Here is a 14936-nt window from a genome sequence, read left to right as displayed (position 1 = left end):
CAGCTGATCTCAAATACCTCTTGTCTACTCCAGAAATCCCTGAGGTGTCTCCTTCGCCCAGTGGCATGACTGCCACTCAGCAGGACAAGGTGGGCCCCTCTGAGGCCTTTGGACCCCAGAAGACCCAGAGCTGTGGGTCTTCCAGTGCCTTCTCCACACACCCTGAAGTCCAGTTTTCTGCTCGCCTGTCAGAGATGGATGCCCAGCTAGCTGCCCTACAGAAAATTGCAGACAATATGAAAATGGACTTTTCCAGCTGCAAAATGGTACATTAGCATTGTATTGTGTTTGTTCTTGAGTTTATTTATTTGTATTTCCATCATTCATTTGTATGTAAGTAACGTCTTATTCCTTGCTTGTCCTTGTCCTCTCTTTAGTTGGTGAACAGCATTGAATTGCGCAAGCCGGCCTTGGCTCCTGATGTGGAGAACAAAGTGCCACTCAACAAAACGGTCAGCCTGTCTGTCCCACTGAAAGGTGTGACCCTCAATAGTCTCAGTAAAGAATGCACAAACTCTGGAATGCTCATTTTAAAGCTGCTCGAGGGAATACTTTATGTAAAAGATCTAATCATCCTAAATGTAGAATTTCCTATCCTCCCTGATTGAGATGTATTCGCCCTATTTGTCAGTTATAGGTGCTCATTGTATAAGGCACTCACTGTATTTGTCAATTCCTGTGCGACAGGAAACTGGTGCTTAGGAACTGACAAATACAAACCTGCCTCCCAGTTCTTTCTTTTTTCCTTTTTACATCTCAACATTACATTTTTACATTTCTATTCGGCATATACCCCCACCGACACTGTACCATCATCAAAATATGCCAGTTCCACATGTTGGACCTCCATAAAAAGTTATTCATTTCCTCCATGCCCAATAAGCAGCTTATTTTGCATCAGGAGATAAACACATTTTCATGGCTTTATCTTAAATGGGACACATCTTTTCAAATTTCAGCTACTTTAAAGCAGTTTGGCTAATAATTTGAGGTCTTCATGGGCAATCTGTGCTTTATTCACTGTCCATGAAGGCTGCCCTTGTGCACTGTACATAACTCATAGCTGCCCACAGGAAAAGTGTGAAGCCACGGTGGTCGTAGCTGACTAACCTCTGCACTTAAATAACATCCACCCCTATTGTATTCTGTCTTCCATTTTTGTTGTGCATCTAGTTAATGTGCTTGTTTAAATAAACTCAATTTAATTAGTTTGATTTAAAAGTTAAATTTGTATCCCTTACTTGTAGTCTAGTGAAGTATACCAGCAAATACAGAGGAAAACTGCTTATGGTTTGCAGTGGCATGACAGGGAAAAAATTTGATGACTTGCTAAGAGACTTTAATACCAACATTTTTGCAAGGGTATTTTCATTTATACCAGTAATGTCAGCCTCAAAGATAACTCCAGTTATTTTCAATTTCAACCTTAATTTCCCAGTTTTTGTCATAAGGGTTGAGTGTTCAATCAATCTAAAGTACAGATGGAGTGCTTGCTCTAGTGACTGAGCACGCCATCTAGAGGCAGCTGTACCTACTATATCTATCTATCTATCTATCTATCTATCTATCTATCTATCTATATTAAACTATATATAATTTAATGTATATATAATACATATTTACATGACATTAACCTCTCACTGCAAATTGAGAATCTGCCTAGTGCAGCTTTAATAGTACAATGGTATAATACTGTTTAGAAAAAAAATGTTGTCCACAGGGGCCGCCAAAGCAGCACAAAATGAAAGTTCCTTGCGGTTGCTGTAATTAGCTGTGTCAGTAACACAAGCTGTGTATTTCCCCTCTAACAGCATGGAGAGCACGACCATATGCCTTCACTGAACCACATGCCTGTAAAGAAGATGAAGAAAAGCCAGAGGAGGACTTGCTTCATAATGACTCTTCTGCTCCACAAAGACAGCCCTCTGGTCTTTTTTCTAATTCTGCTGACAGTCAGAGAGCCGGCCCTTCCTGCCATCATGCTCCTTCAAGTAATGATGCACTCTACTCTAACACTCTGCCAGCTTCTTGTAATTAATTTAAACCACACAGCTAATGAAGAACTCACATCGTAGTTAATAGAATAGATGCTGCAGTGGGGCTGTCAATTACAATTTTGGCTTCTGATGATAATGAAAACAAGATAATTGAGATAAAACGGGTATTGTGCCACATTCCGTTTCACAATTATGCTCTCATTTTTGTCTTGAGTTGTAAATCCAGTGCACACATTTGCAGGCAACCACTTTTGCCTGTCCCGAAAAGGTTTTTTGTTTGTTTTTTTCAAACGTTCAATGTTCAATGCATGATGTTTCCAAAGTCAGTGAGTAATCATGTTAAATAATCGTGATCTCAGTATTGATCAAAATTATGATGATTATGAGATTATGAATCGAGAAGCCCTTTACTGAAGTAGTGAGCTGATGTTAAAAGTAACAATTGCGCTCATTTAATTTGTGTGTTTGTTTGCTTGGACAAACCAGCTACTTGACTTAAGAGAGTACAATTCATGATGAGTTTGTATCTGATCACTTTATTCACCACAAGATTCAAGTTTATACCTCACCAGCATTAATTTGACTTTTGAAAATATCCTTTATAATTCTCTGCTGGTGCACTGTTTGACCTTGGTGGGATTTTATGTGTATAATATTTTATATTTTGAAAGTGTCCGTTTTGTTTGTTGAATTACTGTGTTGCTCCCACAGAAATGAACGATCAGTCAGATGAAGCATCTGGACCATCTGGAATGTGAGTTTAGAGCTGATATCTTTTGAATAATTTGATAATTTCTCTTATCCATTGTGTACCTATATATGCTTCCTTATATCTTACACCGCCCCTCTCCTCTAGATGGGCAGATGAGATTCTTGGTCAGAGCGGGCTAAGTGATGTGGCAGATATTTTGGCCGAGTTGGTGCGGGAAGGTGCTTTATCCCCAACTGATTTGGATTTGTCCAGTTCACAAGAAGCTCACCCTAACAGGTATAGTACGTACAGATAAGAGGTAACATTCACATTAGCTGGGTAACTTGAAAATGCCATTTTGCTGTTCCATCCACACAACACCACACTAACATGTTCAAGCCTTTCGTTAACACATAAACACCCCAAAACCAAAGTCCCCTATGGATTCCCCAGTGGAATTAAAAATTTTGATACCAGAATGACTTAATAACTAAATAACTAAACTCAAATTTCAACTAAAATAAATTCTAATATTGGTGGATTCTCTCTCTGCACACACTCATACACCATGAGGGAGTGGCAACTGGTTGAAGCTCTTGCTGTAATATGATTGATCCATAGGATATAGACCCATACTCCATGACTGTTGAATAAAGAAACATCCATGTTTAAATAGACTTTTTAAATAGTTTTTTTTTTTTTATTATTATGAAGCCGTTTCAGAAGTACACATTATAATACATTACAGTCAACATTTTACAACTTCTCTTTTTCCTCATTTTTCAACACAACATTCCCATCCCTTTCCCCACCCTGACCGAGCACCTAGTCTATAGTTTAAAAAAATATATATACATACATATACCTGCATATAAAACCTGTTTTCCAGCTCCACACTACAGTGCCAGATTGATGTTATTGATGTCAAATTACCTGTTTTTGAAAAAACAGCTTAACGTAGATGACAGAGAAAAATGTGTTTTCAATTTATCCAGCTTAGTGTGGGCTTGGCCCCAGTCTGTTTTATGATTTCAAGTTCCCAAATTAACATTGTCATTGAGCTGCAAATAAACTTGACTGCCAGCAGGCTGAACCAGCAGCAGGGTGGATGGACACCGGAGAACCATGTCCCTTCAGAGGATGAGCGGGAACAGTTGAGGATCTGGATGAGAAGGAAACAGAGGGAGAGACTGGCTGTTTACAAAAAACAGAGAGAGAGGATGAGGGAGAGAGAATACAGACCTTACTCCACCGCTTTAGCATTGGTGAGATAGATCGCATGTTTTCTAAAATTGATATTCCATTGAATGTCATCAGTTTTTTTTTCATCATTATTGTTGTTATTCTACAGAAATCATCATGCAAAAATCAAGCTGGAGTTTGGAAGACCAAAGAGGAAAAAGACAAGTATGTATGTGCTCACCTTGTCTGAACAGAAGTGCATGTCATTATAAGTGCATGACTGCAGTCTGTATTTGGTTTAACAGGATGGTTCTTTTGGAGCAATATAACCTGAGGACCAGTGAGGCTTGGTCTGTGATCAGTGACTGTCCTGCCTCTCCACCGACTTTGCCCAGATCCTCACAGCCTGAGGCTGCTCCGTTTCCCTCCTCCATCCGGCCTGCCACAGCTCAAACCTCTGGCAGTATGAACAGTTACAGGTAATTAACAATAATCATGCCAGTTTTCATAGGAGCTTTAAGAATTATACTGGTCTGATCTAGCATTTAGGCCACTAGTTTAGGATTTGGGGATTAGGGTTAGATGACATATCAAAATTCAATATATAACAATGCAGAAAATATGACATTACATATTGTGGCTGAAAAATAAGTTGCAGTATTAGTTTTATTTTATTCTCGGGGTAACAATTTCAGAATGAATGTAAAAAAGTTGAAAAAACAAATTAAATAAGCTGTCTATTGAAATTATATTAACACTTTACAATGACAGTATTTTTTATTATTTTATCAAGACAACGTCATTGCTAGAAGGAGTTATGGTTTAAAAATAAACATAAGTCATCAAACTTTAATTTATTGCATTGTATCATGGTTGTATCAAATTGTGAAGCCCATATCATGTAACGTAAGATAAGCTTATCATCCAATCTCCAAATGGCGATCAGGTCACTTGATCAAGTGAAATGTGCTGCAAACCTGTCACAAAGGACGCTTTTCCATTACATAGTATCTGATCTACTTGGCTCAGCTCTTCTCACTTTTGGCACCTCTTTTCAGGATTTTGTTTCCAGTGCTCATAGTGCCTCACAGTGAAGCCCTGTCATTCACTTGTGGGTGTGTTGACTAGTTTTTCCTCCGCTCTCTACCAGATCCCCACATGAAACTGAATTGCCTTTTTTTAAGGATAAATAAAGTAGTCTGAAGTCTGAATATTTTATTTTTTTAAAAAATCAACAAGACCAACTTCAAATGGCTGCTTCACATAAACTATATCAGTATATCTGAGCGATTCACTGAAAAAAAATATTTCTTACACGGTCAGATTATCAACTTTGCAACAAGTTTTGTGAGTGTAGCTTTTTGTATTTCCTGGTTGTAAGTTTTGGACGGGCAAGGCTTTGCTACTGACAGGACTTTGTTGTTCAGTTTCTCTCTGACCAATCAACGGTCTGCAGCATTTCAAGTCACATTTTTGCATCGGCACAGCTTGCCTGGAACCTCAGCGGAGGTGGTTCAAAAAAGAGTATCCGATGCCAAACCTTTTCCTAATGGAAAACCAAAAAAAGCAGGTAGAGCCAAGGCAAGTACATTGATATCATGGAATGGAAAAGTGCCCTAATAATCAGTTGTATAAAAGTACATGTACTGTGCTAGACTGTCTGAATTTCATGTGAGCTCATGATACAGACATAATCCCACAATGGAAGACTGAATATACTGACTCTGTTTTGTTTGATCGTTCTCAATGAGTTGATCTGAAATGAGTTGGAGTTGACATCTTTGTCTCAGGAATCGTAGTCCATCCGCTGATGATAAAAGAAGAGGTCTGAAGTCCCAGTCAGGACAAGCTCAGCCCCACTTTAGCCGCTCAAAGAGCGCTGAGGTGCAGGGAGGGCGTCTGTCGTTGGAGAGTCAGCACAGGAGATTTGGACTGCACAGACCAGGTATCCCTTATGTAAATTCAACTGTGGAGTGGAATCCTGAAAAAATGCTTACTGAGATGCCCTGTGAGCCTTACCTATACACAACTGACAACCTTTTTCAGTTTTAATGTCACAAAAGATGAAAAAGATGAATGATAAAATATTCATATGATTTTGTGTGTGTGTGTGTGTGTGTGTGTGTGTTGCAGTGAGCTCTCTGCCAAGGGACCGTCTATCTCAGGTAACCAGACGTGGCATGCTGACTGACATGAAGAGCAAGGCTGAATCCCACACGGCTAGCCAGTATGAGCAACTGCACAAAGGCCACCAGAGGAAGGCGGCACTGAGCAGATCTCCATCTGGAAGAAATGCTGTTGGAAGAGAAATAGGAAGGGAACAGAGGGAGAGAGAGGAGAGAGAAGCAATGAGCTCATGGAAGCCGCCCCCAGAGACGTATGGCTTCCTGGGCCCTGAGGAGTCACAATCTGAACTAGTAAGAGTGGCATTTTTCCACTTTAACGTGAATTAACGTATCCTAGAGGAGTCTAACTTGTGGATAGAAAGAACATCTTCTTGTAACTGTTTCAGTCCTGTGCGGCTAACCAATTAACATTACCAGTGTAAGCAAACCTTCATCAGCCTGGGAAAACAGTACAAACAAAGCCTGCAATGAGAGAAGGCTGAACCACATCCAGTGAGAGAAAAAAACAGGTGCAGTACAACCTTATGACCAGTGGGGGGAGTGCTGAGCACTTGCTAAACAGCAGAATATATGGCAGTCAGTGAGGCAGACCTTGTATAGCAGACCCTGGTCCAGGTCTGGACTCGGTAATGGTTCCGCTCAGACAGCAAAACAGTTTTCAGACTTGTTATAGTGTTGTGGTTTGTTATGGCTGCATCTTCATGTTTTGTCCACTCCTGTGAGCTATTTAAATTGCAGCTATCTCAGCCAATCAAGACGATGGTATAGCAGAAAGCACTTGCATTCAGTGAGAGAGGCATATGTAGGAGATAAAAGAAAAATGCCAAAGATGTGTTAAACATAAATTTGAATTTGTTTGAAATAACTACTTTGTTTTTCATCCAGTAAAACTGACTTGAGCAGTGTTTTATTTTCATTTCTATTTTTAATGCAAACTCGTTTTTATACTTTTATTTGTGTGTAGCCCTCCTTATTTGTTTCTCACATTAGACTCATTGTAAAAGTTCTTACTTTTACAATGACATTTACAATGGCTGGGATAGAGACTTATTTTAATTTTTACTTCATTACATTTGATAATTCTAAACACTCCTGTACATATATATGCCCTCAATACTACATCCATATAGATATCTACCACAAGACAAGGTAGATATGATGACTTGAATCTTTTCTGGGGAGGAATTTTGAGTAACTGGATCTCTTAAAATTTTAATTGAATACCCCTCCTATGAAATGGTAACTACATCTGATTATAAATATGTATGAGTAACTGGATTGCTATTGTTACACGGCCAAATATTTATACTGAAGATGAAATAATGTGAGACCACTGGTTTTAAATTTTAAAAAACTGTAAAATTTCAGATTGAGGCATTGAGGCTATGTGCCGTTTACTCAATCTAATACCAGAATAATAGTTCCAGATTTCATTCATCTAAGATCAGAGAGGTGTGTATGTAAGCACAGTCCAGTAAAATTTTCACCACTGCAGAGTAAAAAGGGCTAGTTTAGAGAGCTGGTTTTCTGGAAAAGTCCACTGGCTGCTGTTCTTTAGTCCTCTGTCATTGCCTTGAGGTGTCGTCACATATCCTTCATCAGTTTTAGAACAAATAGATATCTCCACCACCATGTTACAAATTTCTGTAGCTTTGTTTTTGTTCATACTGATGTGCAGATTAGGCTTTGAAAATCATGAATTGCAGTAGAAGTTTGTTCATGTCTTATTTGGGATTTTTTGTGTTTTTCAGGGTGTACCTGGTCTGCCCGATGACCAGGAAGACGGTGCCCGGGGTGGTGCATCAGAAATGGACTGGCTGGAGAACCTCTCCGACAGCACCGGCAGCATCCTCAGCAAAATCGACTGGGCTGCTATCGAGCGCATCGTGGCTGCAGAGGGAGCTGTTTGACCAGCTGGAGCTTTCAGGAGGCTGGCGACTTGGCCAGCTCTAGAAAAAAAAAAACATCATCATTGTCATCATCTTTTCACTTGAGAAGATGGCTTTAAATATTAAAAACACAGTCCAACTATTTATGTACCCATTGAGTTGATGTGAAGTGGAAGCATTTCAAAAACCGTGCTATTTTCCTGTAGAATAATGTAGAATAGAACGTGCCACGTCCTGTCCTTGAAAACACAGGTTCATTTTATTTGTGCATGTGTGTAAAATGCCTTCTATATTTATAATATATTTTTGTAAAAGCAAACTTACTGTCCCAGCAATAATAAAATATATTGACTTAAGTTATGGGTATGCTTGAAGAGATCATGTGTTATGGAGTTTAAATGGGTGAATTTCCATGACCATTATTGACAAAACTTGAAAAACAAACAAAAAAAGCAACATAATTACATGTAGCATGGGCTTATTTTAATATAATGATGTAACATAAGACATGCGGGACTGTTCCACTGTGTCTCATCACTTCTTCTCCTCCAGGTCAGTTTGTCAGGTGACCCGTGACAGGACGACATGTAGGAGGAGGGAAGAGGGCTTTGGGTTAAACCCTGGCCTGGCTGCCAATCAAATTCAGTAGAGAAGTCCAGCAGGATTATACATTTCAATCAACTGAAGGAACTTCTGGTTTATGGTGCATATTATCTCAGAAGTGTTGGACTTCTGCCCAGGGTCACAGCTCCTGTATTTCACCCACAACTTGAGAGAAAAGTGGGGGAAAACATTGCTTAATTTTACTATACGACAATTATGAGAAATAATACACCCTCCTTTGGGCTTACCAGGTAAAACACACAGGGAAAAAACAAAGAAACAGAGTGGATGACAATAATTTCACTTAAAAACTTTGAAAATGTTGTGTACGTCCATTGTTTTGATAGGAAGAAATCACTGCATTGTTCCATTTCCCTCCAAAATACCAAGAACTGAATTTCTATAGTTTGTAAATGTCCATTTGTGAATGTAGAATTTGGCATGCTGTAAATTTAGATTAATAAGAAAAAAATGCTTTATAAATACATAATTATTGTTGTTAGTATAAACATAGCAACCAAATATATAGTAATGTCTGATTACTCACAATTTTTATATATAGATATATTTTTTCCTCTTTCTTGAAAACATATTACAACTATTTCAGGTATGTGCTAACAAAATGTTATACAAAGAAAACAATAAACCAAAATAAAAACAATTATAAAATAAAATACAGAGATTCATATAAAACAGTTTTAGGAAAATAAATTCCATTAATATAAAATCAGTATAGACACAAACATAAAAGTTATTAGATATATACAGTATATGTTTACAGTTTTATTACTTTTTAGTGTCTATGAGTTTAATTGTTTTTCTATATTTTTTAAATTCGTATATTAAAAAAAATAATGAAATTTGGGGTAAACTTTGAAACTCTGCATTTCTGTGTGAAATTTTTCAATATTACATTCATCATATTTATAATAACTCAATTTTACTTTCAATCTTAACATTATGACTTACACAGAATCTATTCTTACAAAATTCAATTTTCTCTGGCTCCGGCTCTGCTTACGTAACGCTACGTAACGCTAGCTTCCGTTACACTTCCGGGGTCACAGGTCGGTTTGCCATTTGAAAACATGGATCCTGACAAAGTGGACAGAGGTAGCGGCGTCTTCTGGTGTTGTTTGTGGCTTTCGCTGTCTCGTCGTTGGTTGTACTCTGTGTATATGTGTTTAGCAGCTGTCGAGGCCTGTAGTGTCCACACGCACACCAGCGTGTATTATCAGTTAGCCAACTTTACGTGGCATTTGAAAATGACAGGCTCTGTTGCTAACTTGCTAGCTAGCCGGTTACAGGAATCACAACGTTGAGTGAGAGGCAGTCGTGTAGTTGTGTGGCAGTAAACGTCGTCATATCATGTGTTAGGCTAACGTGGAGTAGTACTGGTGTGGTGTGCTTCAGTATGTTCCCTGCTCCTCCTCTGTCGACCTGAAAAGCTAACACTGAACTGGTTAGCCCGAAGAACAACACGGTAACAAAGTTCGTTTTACAAGAGCCCTAAACCATCCAGGCCCATGCTAGCTAAAATAACAGCAGGACCAGAGGATACAGAGATATTAATGTTATTAAGAGTGACTGTACAAATCAATAGTAGCCACGAGACGCAAACTGAAATATAGTTTTGTGGGGAGTAAACTATATGTGTTGATTAAGATACACGCATTTGTCAATATTAATGAGACTAACCTCTCTCACTCTATGTACTTCTCTGATAAATAGTACAACTGTGTATAGCATACACTTTTTATAGCATACAAAATCCAAATTTATACAAGGTTCATCACACTGTTAACCTTCCAGCATTTTTTTTAACCATATAGCTGTGTTGGCTGAAAGCATAGAGTCAGACTCTAGGATGCAGTATAATTTCAGAAATTTAGCTATTATTTCCATCATCACCGTTGACAGTGCATCCTAAACAATGACTTCAAATTCAGAGGCTCTAGACTCTTAAGTTTTTTTGTTTTTTTTTTTTTAATTATTTCCAATTCTTATATTGTTTATGATGTTGGAATGACAGGGCATGGGGTATGCACCTGTATTATTTTGATGACAGTCACAAGTTCTCAATATCCAGAGTCATGTCTTCATATTGATTCTTTGGTCTAATGATTAGCAAAACACAACAAAGTTTTCAGCTCAGAGCAATATGAAATGGTGAGAATTCTTAGCAAATTTTAACATTTGTGGAGCTATAATCAGCAAATGTTTGATATTGGAGGTCACGCATGTCATCAGCAGTTAGGTCCTGACCGTCATATCTCACATTCTATTTGGCAGATGACTATGACGCTTGAAATCATTCCTGCTGCTTAGAGGATGAAACCTATTAATTTCAGTGACCCCATGACCTTTCCTCTAGTGCCACCATCATGCCCAGTGGGGCATCTGCGTTTGAAGTAGCATCCGTGTTACTTTATAAATAACTAAAACAATGAATCAGTTAAAAAAATTATAATAAATACATTTTTGGTTAATCATCTAATTGTTTCAGCCCCACAACAAACAGGAAGTTCCTTGACAGCCACTGTATACTGAAAGCAGGCCTGAACAATTGATTGAAATAATATCAAAACTGTAATAAGGGCAGGTGCAGCATCCATATCACAGGAGCTGCTTTTTTTTTTTTTTTTTTTTTTTTTTGGATACAAATCGTAATTTCCAGATGCTTTTTTGACACAGACCCCAGCAAAAATCATACCATTATAATTTTTCAATACCCCTTCAGTGAAAATAAACAGAAAATCAACAGGCCAGTGTCCCTTGCCCAAATTCAGTGATTTCTTTCTTCTATATGAATGCAGCAAGAACAGACCTTCTATCGCTTATCCATTGGTCAGTCCAACTCCTCCCCTTGTCCCCTTTTAGGTAATGATACAAAGCAGTCTACAGTACCCACAGACTCCAAAAAGTAAACTGTAATAATCAGAGTGTTTTATATGATGCACTAATCAGGTGATTCTCCAAGTATGGCAAATACCTTGTTTCTCAGATGCCTTTAAACCAGAAGCCATCATGGCAGTCTAGTTGTTAACATTCTCCAGATATATGGCTGGCTATTTCCATTCCATGCCCTGTTTTTGAAGGACCCTCTTTACCTTACTGTGTCTTCTCTCTGGGTATGTGTGCACGCAGCTACATATCAGATTTCTAATTCATCAAACACTGATTTGTTGAAGTAAAGGTCGCCTTAGTTACTACTTATTGTGCCTTCTATGTTGTGTGGAAAGGCTCTGATAATGGATATTAAGTGATGCTCATCACCATGGAAAACTGGTAATTCACATGTGGGCAGTATCAAGAGCTTTTGTTGCCCAACTTAAGTTCAGAGATATCGTTTTGTCTTCTGGGGATATTTGAAAGAATTATTTTCCCTGGCAGATCTTGTTTGACATTCAGTGCCAGCATTACATTCAGCTGAGCTCAGACCCAAGCGTCAGCATCCATATTTGTAGTGTGAGCATTAAAAATGGGTGTGATGGGACACTGATGATGAACAGTACCACATCTCCTCATTTCCTTTGCATTAGCTTTATGTCCTTTAACATTGTCAAGTGTGGAAGTTGCAGGAACTTTATCCTTTCCCAACTGTAAAGGAGATTCTTATAATTCTGTCATTGCTTAGTTTTGAAGTTGGTCCAGGCAATTTCATAATTAATCTTAAATGTTGTCTTCCTAACTTTTAGCTGTAGTTGCTCCATACCCAGGGCATGCCTTTACTGTAGCCTTCCCTGTGGCTCATTTGGCTTAGGTGTGCACCACATAATCTCAATATCCTGGATTTGAATCTGGCCTGGGACCTTTATCACAGGGCATCTTGTTCTCAGTGTCTTTCCTAATCTTTCCTATCTCTACTGTCAACTATCAAATAATGGAAAGTGTTCATATGAAAAATAATTTCCTTCTGGGTGCCGTGGTAGTTCAACTTGTTGAGTGTTTACGCCATACTATAATGTTAGCAGTGTTTTTACTTTTTATGTCAACCCATGTACAGAGACAAGAGTTGCTGTTTTGATATGTATTATGTTGAATGTATGCATTACATTTAACAAAATGTATTTGTATTGACCAGCTTCACTGACCAGGGTACAGATGCTGTGCAGTCAAAAACTTAATGCCTATGGCTATGAACGCTGACTTCAGAAATGACTTAGCCTACACCAGCAACCTACATTAGTCTACAGTTTAATGTGGTGACACAAGGAGTCATACTTAACCTATAAATTACAAACCACACTGTCAGTCACAAGTAATAATTACATATTCCATACTGTAACAAACACATTATGATACATTTAGGTGAAGTAAGCCTAAATTGTTATACACTTTAATTGAAGATCTTCTGAAATGGCTCCAAAACACTGAAAGACAACTTGCCATTTTGAATAGCCCTTGTTATTCTGATTCCTGATCTTATTCTCTCTTACCTATTTTCAGTTTTCCTGTTAGCCTTTAATTTCAAAGATGTATTTTCAGATTGTCATAACATTCTTTTTCAGTTATTCTTTTGGCTTTACATTTTCACTGCTACAATTCAATTTGTCATTCCTAGTACTAAGGGCAAAACTTAATTTCTTATTTAGTGATTATATTTGTCTGAGCAAACAATTTTCTTTATTAAATATTTCATCATGGCATGGCAATGGTATGAACATCTGTGCTGACAATACCCCAGTTTTAAAGTTAAGTTGCTCTCAGGGATGCTCATATCTCTTTCAAGGGATGATAGCTGCTGCCACATGAAGCACACATGAATTGCAATTTTCAGTGTCAGTTGGCAGAATGGAAACTTAAACACACATGCTGTTAGCTGATCTTCACCTCATTTAGACACAGAAATAAATGCTTTTTTAAAATCTTACCATAACCTGTCTCTTAGTGCCAACCCAGCATGTCACCAGCTAATGCTATACTTCTTTGCAGGGTCGGCCAGTATGAGTGGTGATGGAGACATGGCCTCTGTCATGGGATTCTCTGGCTTTGGTATGGCGAGAGCACAGTACAAACCCTTAAGAATTTAATATATTTAATTACTTATGAACTGCTTGTCATTTCTCAAGTAAGACAAAAGTTATGTTGGTTCAATTCAGGTAAAAAGGCCCGTACATTTGACCTGGATGCCATCTTTGAGCAGACCCGGCGAACAGCCATTGAGAGGAGTCAGCACATATTAGGTAAGTTAAATTAACAAGCATGATTTGAAATGTCATCTTTTTGCTAGTAAGTGTTTAATCCTGTGTGCTGCTCCTTTAGAGGAGAGACAGAAGGAGGATGAAGGCCAGGGCTCCCTTGCAGTCAAGACATCAGGCTCCACTCACAGAGACAAAGGTGGTCCTGCTACATCCAGGTAATAAGTCATCTCAGAGTTTCAAGATCTGAGTGACTACTCTGTTTGGTCATGCTGCCAATTAGGGCTGGAACAATATGCTTATCTCCCAGTTCGATATTATCATGATATTTGGGTGCCAATTTCATATGTACTGTGATTCTACTTTTTTTTCCCTACATTTTTTGAATTATCCTCTAGTTTGTGGATGTAGAGTTGATGAGGCAGTGGTTATCTTAAAGGTCACAAAGGGTCATTTTATACAATGATGTCAAGTTCCAAAAAATGGCCTCAGTACAGAGTCTCAGAGTCTTTTCAGTCAAACCCAATTTATGCAACTCCAAGACTGTTTAGGCCCCAGTACGCACAAATACACCATTTTACAACAGGCCAAAACAACACATTTGTACTACATGCAAAAACCTGCAGGGTTTGTAGCCCAAACTGCATGTGATTAGCATAAGGTGGGCATGTCTGCAAAGGGGAGACCTGTGGGTACCCAGAGAACTAGGGCATCGTTCAGATTTTAACAATTCTAATTCTGCTTTTTGATTCCGGTTCTTAACGATTCCTGATTCCAGTTCTTTGAGGGTGCAGAGTCAAAACAGGTCACTTGTTTATTTCACACAAAAAAACATAATAAAAATAAAATGAATGTATTGTTGCATACAGTTCAATTTGGTTTCTGTCATTAAGGATCAATGATTTGATAATAAATCCATTCCTATGGGCCACTGAAATGATAACACGGCAAAGGCGAAGGCAAAGGGATGAGGCAGGAGAGGGAGGCCGACACAACACATCCAACACGGTACACTTGTTGATTTGTACACCATGCAGGTGAAGGTGTTTAGACATGTTAGTGGGTCATCCTCCCTTACATCAAATGAGCTCAGCACAGGTGTTGCCCTGTGCTGTTGACCCAGCATTTTTCACAGTCAAATAAAGCCACACATTTGAGCGGCGGTTGCTGCAGTCCACGATTCAACCCATCCAACTCGCTAGCGGAACCCATACTCCACTAGCCACTACGGGAACTGAAACTAGAACGAGTTACTTAAATTGATTCAGTAATTTAACAAATGATTAAAAATCACTTTAAAAAAAGAA

The 14936-nt window shown here is 38.5% G+C and overlaps 2 protein-coding genes across 7 annotated transcripts in view; both read left to right on the top strand.

Annotated features, from left to right (window-relative positions):
• cplane1 (ciliogenesis and planar polarity effector 1) overlaps nt 1-8241 on the top strand; it is a 32252-nt gene extending 24011 nt beyond the window's left edge. For 4 of the 5 annotated variants that reach the window (XM_030065283.1, XM_030065284.1, XM_030065286.1 and 1 more), the window contains exons 39-49: nt 34-266; nt 378-477; nt 1812-1991; nt 2709-2751; nt 2854-2985; nt 3773-3953; nt 4040-4095; nt 4176-4349; nt 5661-5815; nt 6004-6287; nt 7748-8241. In XM_030065283.1, coding sequence (XP_029921143.1) covers nt 34-266; nt 378-477; nt 1812-1991; nt 2709-2751; nt 2854-2985; nt 3773-3953; nt 4040-4095; nt 4176-4349; nt 5661-5815; nt 6004-6287; nt 7748-7906 — 1697 coding nt within the window. In that variant the 3' untranslated portion in view covers nt 7907-8241. The remainder of the gene's footprint in view (nt 1-33; nt 267-377; nt 478-1811; nt 1992-2708; nt 2752-2853; nt 2986-3772; nt 3954-4039; nt 4096-4175; nt 4350-5660; nt 5816-6003; nt 6288-7747) is intronic. The other variant, XM_030065285.1, reaches the window with a different exon arrangement.
• Nucleotides 8242-9549: 1308 nt separating this feature from the next.
• The window catches only part of wdr70 (WD repeat domain 70), a 49851-nt gene continuing 44464 nt past the window's right edge, over nt 9550-14936 (top strand). Inside the window, exons 1-4 of one of the 2 annotated variants that reach the window (XM_030065292.1) lie at nt 9550-9601; nt 13424-13483; nt 13591-13674; nt 13754-13847. In XM_030065292.1, the coding sequence (XP_029921152.1) occupies nt 9577-9601; nt 13424-13483; nt 13591-13674; nt 13754-13847 (263 nt within the window). In that variant the 5' untranslated portion in view covers nt 9550-9576. Of the gene's footprint in view, nt 9602-9666; nt 9972-13423; nt 13484-13590; nt 13675-13753; nt 13848-14936 lie in introns of those variants that run through there. The other variant, XM_030065293.1, reaches the window with a different exon arrangement.

Source organism: Myripristis murdjan, chromosome 12, assembly GCF_902150065.1.
Source record: "Myripristis murdjan chromosome 12, fMyrMur1.1, whole genome shotgun sequence".
Lineage (NCBI taxonomy): Eukaryota > Metazoa > Chordata > Actinopteri > Holocentriformes > Holocentridae > Myripristis > Myripristis murdjan.
The sequence above is the reverse complement of the archived record's forward strand: the minus strand, read 5'-3'. Positions and strand labels throughout refer to the sequence as shown.